The sequence below is a fragment of the Nelumbo lutea genome, chromosome 3, assembly GCF_056320005.1.
Source record: "Nelumbo lutea isolate HS-2025 chromosome 3, American lotus-T2T, whole genome shotgun sequence".
Classification (NCBI taxonomy): domain Eukaryota; kingdom Viridiplantae; phylum Streptophyta; class Magnoliopsida; order Proteales; family Nelumbonaceae; genus Nelumbo; species Nelumbo lutea.
The window spans coordinates 80,929,426-80,939,333 of NC_142686.1; the positions used below are offsets into that span (position 1 = coordinate 80,929,426).

A 9,908-nucleotide genomic window follows, 5' to 3' on the forward strand; every position below is an offset into this window, starting at 1 on the left:
ACATTAAGCAACCTGAAGATGGTCAACATGGAAGGAACAATAACTAGCAGTGGGAAGACCGAATAGTGCAAGCTTTACAATCCAATCAAGGTCATGGTGTTCAACTTTATATTTATGAGTTTGATGGTGAATTGGAACCTAAAGAACTTCCAGACTGGTTGGATAGTATTCAAAATTATTTTGAATGGAAAGAAATGAATGAAGAAAGAAAAGTTAAGCTTGTAACAGCCATGATGCATGGAACAGCCTTAGATTGGTGGAAAAATTACCAAAGGGACAGAGAAAGGAAGGGGAAAAGAAAGGTTAGTTCTTGGGAAAGAATGAAAGAGAATCTTAAATCCCAATTCTTACCACTAGACTATGAGCAAACTCTTTACCAAAGGATGCAGAATTTAAGGCAATGGGAAAAGAGTGTGCAAGAGTACACAAAAGAGTTTAATAGATTAACTCTTTGGAGTAATACGTCAAAAACTGAACAGCAAAGAGTTAGTAGATATATCAATGATTTAAGATTGCCAATACAAGATCAAATCAGCCTATATTGCCCATATAAGGTAAAGGATGCATATCAGCTAGCTCTAAAGGTTGAAGCTCAATTGAGTCAAAGCTCAGGGTAAAAGCTAACTATTGTCCAAGGTATATCTTCATCAGTAGGTCGAAGTGTTGGGGCTGGTAGGGGTTGTGTGATCAACCAAACATGACCTACAGTCCAAGGGAATTCAAATGCAATAAAGAGTAGTCAAGGGCAGCCTACTATTAGATGTTTTAGGTGTATGGAGTTGTGACATCGTTCAAATCAATGTCCTAAGAAAAGGATTGAAGGGCAAACACATATGGTTAATGAAGTCACTAATGAACAACTAGATGATATAGGTCATGTTGATGATGGACAAGTGGCTGAAACTACTGAAGCTAATGCTTTAAAGGAAGAAAACTTCGATAGGGATATTGAGGGTGAAGTTCTAGTGATACAACACTCTATGGTTGCACCTCAAGAACCACTACCAGGGGATTGGTTAAGAAAGAATATCTTTAGAACACATTGTACAACTGGTGGGAAGTTGTGTAAACTAATTATTGATAGTGGGAGTAGTGAGAATCTTATTTCTCAAGAGACGGTGGATAAGTTATAGCTCAAGATTGTTCAACACCCTTGACCATATCGTATTTTGTGGTTCAACAAAGGAAGTGAAGTAAGAATTTCTTCTAAATGCCTAGTTAATTTTCCATTGGTAATACATTTGAAGAATCAATATGGTGTGATGTTGTCCCAATGGATACATTTCATATTCTCTTGAGTCACCCACGGCAATATGACCGTAAGACCATTCATTATGGGGACAAAAACACATACAGCTTTGTGAAAGATAATAAGAAGATAACTCTTAAACCAATGCAACTTGATTCATTTCCAAAGAAGGAAACAAAGCCAACCACTACTCTCTTCACCTCAAATAAATTGGCTCAAGAAAATAGGAATTTGGATGTTTTTTACGTATTGGATACAAATGAAGTTAGCAAAGAAACACCTGTCTCAGAGTTGGTGAAGAAGCTACTTCTTGAGTATGCTGATGTGATGCCTGAAAAATTACCCAATGACCTTCCTCCCCTAAGAGATGTACAACATCATATAGATTTAATGTCGACAGCAGCATTGCCTAACCTACCCCACTATAGAATGAGTCCCAAGGAGCATGAGGAGCTCCAAAGGCAAGTAACCAAGTTTTTAAAGGAGTCAATCCATGAGAGATTAAGCCCATGTGTTGTACCAGCTTTGCTCACACCAAAGAAAGATGGTTGTTGGCATATATGTGTTGACAATCGTGCCATTAACAAGATTACAATTAAATACAAGTTTCTCATACCCCGCCTTGATGATATGTTAGACACATTGGTTGGCTCACAAGTCTTTTCAAAGATAGATCTGAAGAGTGGATACCATCAAATTCGTATCCGAGAGAGGGATGAGTAGAAGACTGCATTCAAGACTAAGGAAGGTCTTTATGAATGGTTGGTTATGTCATTTGGGTTGTCTAATGCTCCTAGCACCTTTATGAGGTTCATGAGCCAAGATTTAAGGTTGTTCATGGGAAAGTTTATGGTAGTTTATTTTGATGATATACTCATCCACAGCAAAAATTATAACAACTACTTAGGACACTTGAGAGCAATCCTAGAAGTCTTGAGACAAAATCAACTATATATAAATTCGAAGAAGTGTAATTTTATGATAGATCCGTTGGTGTTTTGGGGGTATGTTATTTCAGCCAAGGGGATTGAGGTGGAGACTATTCAAGAGTAGTCAACACCAATGACCTTAACTGAAATTTGTAGTTTCCATGGGCTAATAACATTTTATCAATTTGTAAAGAATTTCAGCACTATTGTGGCACTCATTACTGAATGCTTGAAAGGAGGTGAATTTATTTGGGCTCCCGCAGCTGAGAAAAGCTTCCAAGAGCTAAAGATGAGGATGACGAAGGCTCTGGTATTGGCTTTACCTAATTTTAACAAGTTGTTTGAAGTTGAATGTGATGCATCCCATGTTGGGATTGGAGCTGTCCTTAGCCAAAAATGATGTCCAGTTGCTTACTTTAGTGAGAAACTCAGTGATGCTAGAAGGAGGTATTCCACTTATGATGTTGAGTTTTATGCCATTGTGCAAGTGTTGAAGTTTTGGAGGCATTATCTTATCCAATGGGAATTTGTGTTATATTCAGAACATGAAATATTGAAACACCTTAACTCCCAACAGAAGATAAAAGGGAAGACATGCTAAATGGGTTGGTTTTCTACAAGAATATAATTTTGTTTTGAAGAATAAGGTTGGACAGCAAAACTGGGTAGCTGATGCTCTTAGTAGGAAAGTTCACTCGATGTCAACAATGTCTACTAATGTTGTGGGATTCAGCTCCATCAAAGACCAATACCAAGATGACCCTTGTTATGGCCCTATTTGTAGAAGCTATACAAAAGGTGACAAGGATATTCAAGCCAAGTTTGTGTGGAATGATGGTCACTTATTCATGGGCAATAGGTTATGTATTCCATCAAGATCCTTGAAGGCATTATCCATTGCTGATTTACATTGCAAGGGACATTTTGGCCGCAAGAAGACACTTCAAATGGTCTCCAAAAGGTACTTTTAGCCAATGCTACAAAAGGATGTGTTCTATTATGTTGATAGACGTCACAAGTGCCAAACATCTAAGGGGCAGTATCAAAATACAGGTTTGTATCTTTCCTTACCCATACAAGAAGCACCATAATCTGATATTACTATGGATTTTGTGTTGGGATTGCCAAGAACAGCTAGGGGTAATGACTATTTTTGTTGTGGTTGATTGTTTCCCTAAAATGACCCACTTTATTGATGTAAAAAGACTTATGATGCTTCTCACGTATCTAACTTGTTTTTCAAAGAAGTTCGGTTGCATGGATTGCCAAGATTTATCACATCAGATCATGACACAAGATTCATTAGCCACTTTTAGAGAACTTTATGGAAGTGTATGGGTACTACCCTACAGTATAGCAGTACATTTCACCCACAAATAGATGGACAAACTGAAGTGGTTAACCAAATCTTAGGCAACTTTTTGAGGAGCATAGTTGGAGACTATTTAAAGCAATGGGATCTTATTCTACCACAAGCTAAATTTGCTTTCAATGATTCAGTTAATAGATCTATAGAGAAGACTCCTTTCAAGGTTGTGTATGTTCGGTCACCTAAAAGTATTGTTGATCTAGCTCCTATAACAGGGTTGTAGTGAATGAGTGATGATGTCGAAACTTTATTTGAATCCATTCGAGAGATTCAAGAGAATGTATGACAGAATCTGAAAGAAAACAACCAAAGGTATAAAGAAGCTAAGGATAAGCATTGTCGGATGAAAGAGTTTCATGAGACCTAGTCATGGTTTATTTGCAGCCTGAGAGGTTTCCCAATGGGACCTACCATAAGTTGAAGCAGAAAAATATTGGTCTGTGTCAAGTGCTAAGATGGTTTGGTGACAATGCATATGAAATTGAGCTACCACCTGATTTGTCCGTTTTGCCCATTTTTAATGTAACAAGCCTCTTTGATTACCATGGGGATCTATAACCAGCAACAAAGGATGGGCAAGGACTAGAACAAAGGGCTAGTAGTTCTAATGTGTTTGAACAAGTAAAGGGTGTAAAAGATGTTTGAGTTACCAACACTCTTGGGTTAGTGAAGAGGAGTTTATGAAGCTAGATGGAAACATGTGCAAGGCTGCTAAAATCGTTGCTCACACAGGTTGAGTTCTTTTTAACCCAGTGGGAATGATGAAGCAAAAAATAAAAAATAAAAATAATAATAATGTGAAAAAAATGTGAAAAAAAATGTGTGAGTGTATTCTGTTTTGCATGTTTTTTGTAGTGGGATCCCAAATTGTTGTCTTTGGGTAGCTTTGTTAACAGTTTGGGACTAGGGGTATTTTTGTCATTTTATAAATCAATTTTTTTGCCAAGGGCAGTTGGGTGCGTTTCTGTTGGGTTTTGGTCTCTTGGGGCTTTTTGTAACAAAAGTTATCTTTTAGGTGTTCATTTGAAGTTAGTTTTGTTCCTAAGGAGTTGTTGGTGAGAGGGAAACATTCTAGGGGCTTATGTGTAAATATTTGAATTAGTTTGCCCAACAAGCCTGTGAGTCTTATAAAAGAGAAGGGGGTTGTTTCTGTAGGGTTTTTTGGTTCTTTCTCTCTTGTTTTGAGGAGTTGACACATTTTGGCACCTTCCAATCCCTCCATTGTTGCGTGTCCGCATGGGAGGCCAGCTTGCTGCGATTGTTACTGTAGTGGAACTGTTCCAGAAGAGTTTTACTTCAGGTTCAGGTCTGAAATCCTTAAAAATCCAACTTATTTTTCTGTTTTCAACTTAGTATTTCTTGTGCTTATTGTTGTATACTTGCAGTACTACATGCAATTTTTCTTTCTCCCACATCAATATAAATACATATAAAATAACAATGTTTTTTAACCATCGTTGACTCAGATGGTCGGACTGTTTGGCTTGGAAACTGTCCAAGCAACCAATTTTGTTTCACCCCAAACCTATTCTTAGGTCAAAAACCATTGACTTCATTAGAAAACCACTAACCCGAGTAGTTGAACCATCAACTCATTTGACCTAAACAGTAGTTCACAGTTTAAGAAAGTTGCAAAGGAGAAATTGATGGTCTGAGGCATGAACTCAAATCTGAAATCCAGCACAAAGAGAGAGAGAGAGAGAGAAGAAGAAGAAGAAGAAGAAGAAGTAGAAGAGTACAGATCTAAATGTTGTAGAGAAATCGATCTTAGATCTGCATCCACCATCGTCGTCGACATTATCGGCACCGGTGAGCATCGAATCATCCTCCTCCTATTCCTTCTTCTTCCCTCCTTCCCTCCTCCCCCTTTTTCTTCCCTCTTTCCCTCTTTCCTTTGTTCTTTTCCTTTCTCTCATTTTCTTTTTTTTCCTTTCTCCTTCCTTTCTTTCTTTCCTTCTTTTCTTTATTTTTTCTTTCTCAGCTGGTAGTCCCTTCTCCAGTTCTCCACTACTCCTTTCTCATTTATATTTGCCCTAATGCAAAATGTCTGAACCGTTCGACCTGGACAGTTGAACCATTGACCCTAAAACCGGTAGCTAGAACAATTCTATTTCCAGGTCGGTTTTTAAAAGCTTGCAAAATAATACAAAATGTATGGTTTTGCACTCTACATATTTGTATTTGTACTCCTTCCAAACTGAGCCTAAAGAAACAATACAATCAAATTACCCACTAACATGAGATTCTCTATTTGCCAAATTCTTAGTTCTGTCTGAAATAGAGATTTACATTATTATCAAGATGAAAAATCCTCACCCCCCCCCCCCAAAAAAAACACATGGATTAATTTCAAAAGATAAAGAAAACCTTTGAAAGAACTTCAATACTTTATTGACCACGGCATTGGAGAATGAAGATTAGATGTGAATACCTACCTATACATGTAGGAAGTGGATTATGGACCTTATGGTTTGGGTTTTTGAAGTTGTTGGATTTTAACTTCACACTCTTAGGAATACAAACATGGGTTGTTCTAATACTTCATCTGAGTTGTTTATTAATATTAGGGAAAATTCCCAATTGGTACCTTGTACTTTGGGCCTAGTGCTACTTTGGTCCCTAAACTTTAAAATGTGACAACTCAGTACCTAAACTTTCAAAACATGTCAACCCAGTACCTACCATTAATTAGCCTATCACCCTAACTTCCTTGAATAGAAGAGGCAAGGATTTGGGACTGTTAATTTTTTGTCAATGTTTAGATGGTTGATAAAGAGAATTAAATGATACTCGAAGGGCATTTGTATCTTTAAAAATATCACTTAATGGCTAGTTAACGACAGGTACTAGATTGACACATTTTGAAAGTTTGGATATCGAGTTGTCGCATTTTAAATTTCGGAAACCAAATTGGCACAAGGCCCAAAGTACAAGATACTAATTGAGAATTTTCCCATATTATTATGAAGGGTTACAACCCATCCCCCAACCCAAGTGCAAGTGGGATTCTATCCCAAGTCTCCCCTAGAACCTGCAGGAGACCTTACCAACCAACTGATTGGCATCTTGCATCTGAATTATCTATTTATATCCAAGTATAATATCTCCAAGATGCACACTTATGATGCTATTAGATGCAAGGTGCACGAGTTAATCAAGTTAGTATTTGAAAACAGTTCCTTGAACACCATTAATTGAGACATGTATGGAGAAATTTATGATGGCAATTTAGTGATAGAGGCTATGCAAAGCAAATGTAACAGAGCCTGTTTAGGTGCGACTCGAAAAAGGCCCTCTACTTGATGATAAGTTAAACCGTGGAACAATATTAGCTTGTCTTTGATTGCTTTTGTCATTGCTGGGTGAATGTAAAATGAAATAAACAAGGTTGCTTGGTGAGAAGGACCTTCAATTCAATTTCTCGGGTTCTATTCAATTGAATGATTTGATGTCCTTATTAGCTTCAAGGGTTCTAGAAGTGTGTAATCAGAAATAGATCCAAAATAAGTTAAATCATAACCTTATGATGGTGTTTTGCTATATTTTTTTTTTTTCTTTTTTGAGCTTTCTTCAAGCAGTACCACTTAGAGAGCAAAATGTCTCTTTACGAGCAGGAAATGTCATGTGTAAGGCACTTGGGCGATTTGGGAATTTTAGCCATAAAAATATGTTTAAGAAAGCTGAGTGGGCATTAGGGATAGTTTGATCATTAAAATTGCATTAATGCTGATGTATATAATTTCTCTTAATGGTCACTAATGATGATCTAAGGGAAGATGAATTTTGGACAATAAAAATTCATGGAATATGATGTACAATCTTCCTCAATATACAATCTCCCTATCCCAAGGTAAAAGAAATGGAATACTCCTCACACTGACCTCACAGCCACATTTCACCATGCATTTTGCCGCTGGCCGCTGGGACACGCAGTGAGGAGTGATTTGTGAGGAGCGCAGATTCGGACTCGAAGAGATGACTCTGACACCCTTGCTTCTCGTTTTAACGTTTCAAGGAAGGGTAAAAGTGTCTTTCTATTCAAATCAAATCATTTTCTCTTTTGCCCTACCCTAAGTCACTAACCCATCCCCCAACTTCGTCTTCCATCTCTCGCGTCCCGTGTCTCGCCCCGTCCTTTCTTTTCCCAATTGACCTAATCTCATACTGGTTGCCTGCAAAACGGACCTTAATGAGCGATTCAATGAAAGAATCTTTAGTCTCAAACCTGAGCTACTCATCTTCGAACTGATCTCGCAATGCTACTTCTCAATGGGATGTCCTTAAACTGCCATCGCCATTGCCTGCTGCCGAGAATGTTTGGATACACCACGACCACGCACGCAATGGAATTCCCGCCTCCAAAATCCATGAAAATTTTTTTTGAAGATCCCTGGTTCAGCAATTTGTAAGTTTTCAACTTTGATTGTCTAGCAACACAGAATCCTAACACTATGTCATCAGCACATCTTCGAAATCTGGGAAGACGGAGTTGGAGCCCGCTTCCAATACCCCATCGCACAATTCCCGACCCCAAAGGCCAAGATCTCGACTTTGTCAACGTTGCTCACAGCCACCTTGTACAGTCCGATTGGGCTAAGTTAAATACTTTGGCCACCGGTCTGACCCCATTTAGAATCAAACACACTCTTTTGAGGATCCAAAAGGATTCTGTGCTTTCGCTTGAATTCTTCAATTGGGTTGAACTCCAACGATCCAACTCCCACACGCTTGAAACCAATTCCATAATTCTTCATATTCTTACCAAGGCAAATAAGTTCAAATCTGCTGAATCTCTTTTGAGAAATAGTATAGTCCCCAAAACACTTTATTGCCCATCCAAGTTATTTGATGCTATACTTTATTCATATCGCCTTTGTGATTCATCTCCCCGTGTTTTTGATTCCCTCTTCAAGACTTATGCCCATATGAAAAAGTTCAGGAATGCCACCGATACTTTCTGTCAAATGAGAGATTATGGGTTCCTTCCAACCATTGAATCTTGCAATGCATATATGAGCTCATTGATTGATCTAAACCGGACAGGCACTGCCTTGGCATTCTACAAGGAAATGAGGCGGTGCTTGATCTCTCCAAATGTGTATACCCTCAATATGGTTATATGTGCTCTTTGTAAATCAGGAAAAGTAGAGAAAGCTGTTGAGGTGTTTAAGGAGATGGAGAACATGGGTTGTAAACCAACACTTGCGTCTTACAATACATTGATTGCTGGATACTGTAACCAAGGTCTTCTACGCTCGGCGATGAAACTTAAGAGCAACATGGGGAAGAATGGATGCCACCCAAATGTTGTTACATTTAACACCCTCATCCATGGATTCTGCAAGGAAGGGAAACTACAAGAAGCAAATAAGATTTTCAATGAGATGAAAGCTGTGAATGTGGTTCCTAATATTGTAACCTATAATACCTTAATAAATGGGTACAGTCAATTGGGAAACAGTGAGATGGGAGGAAGACTTTATGAGGAGATGTTAATGAATGGAATTAAGGTTGATATCTTAACTTACAATGCACTGATTTTGGGGCTTTGCAAAGAGGGTAAGACAAAGAAAGCCGCATATCTGGTGAAAAAGCTCTATAAGGAGAACTTACTCCCAAATGCCTCAACCTTTTCTTCTCTTATCAGTGGACAGTGTGTGAGACAAAACTCTGAGCGTGCATTCCAGCTTTACAAAATCATGAAAAAGAGTGGGTATCATCTGAATGCAGATATTTTAAGTATGTTGATATCAACTTTCTGCAAGAATGAGGATTTTGATGGAGCATTGCATCTCTTGAGGGAGATGCTGGAGAGATCCATGGTTCCTGATTTGAGTCTTCTAGGTGAGCTTTATGCAGGGCTTTCCAGATGTGGAAAAGATGAAGTGGCCACTAGTTTGCACAATGAAATGGAAGCAAGACATCTTATGTAAAAAAACTTTTGGTAGAGACAAAATCATTATCAAGTAGCCAGGAGTTGATATCATAGAGAGAAATTTTTTAGGTTGTATATGCTTTTTATATATATATTAGAAAGTTTAGTTCTTCAAGTTTGAATAACTTAACAACTTTATTAGTCACTTTCTACATTGACATCTATATGAATTTTTTGTCTGAAGCATATATTTGATCGTAAACTTTAATTTCTATATAGAACTGTTGATATAGGATATTTTAAATTAATTTATCAAGAAGGTAATTTGGAGGTTCAGGATCTTAATTCCACCGTAGTATTGATGCTTGGGATATTTACAAATTAAGGGTAGTAAAATTTGGGTTTTTTAGGATTCAAGGACGACAATATTAGGATGCCATTTAGATGCTGGTGTGATTCTATTGCTGGTCATTCCAGGTGAGGCAT

General features: G+C 37.9%; 1 protein-coding gene across 1 annotated transcript; it reads left to right on the plus strand.

The window, feature by feature from the left end:
- The first annotated feature begins 7,948 nt into the window (after window positions 1–7,948).
- LOC148865962 (Tetratricopeptide repeat (TPR)-like superfamily protein) lies at window positions 7,949–9,597 on the plus strand. Its single transcript, XM_088980907.1, has one exon. The coding sequence runs from the start codon at window positions 7,999–8,001 to the stop codon at window positions 9,478–9,480; it is 1,482 nt and encodes a 493-aa protein (XP_088837033.1). The 5' UTR covers window positions 7,949–7,998; the 3' UTR covers window positions 9,481–9,597.
- Window positions 9,598–9,908: the final 311 nt, after the last annotated feature.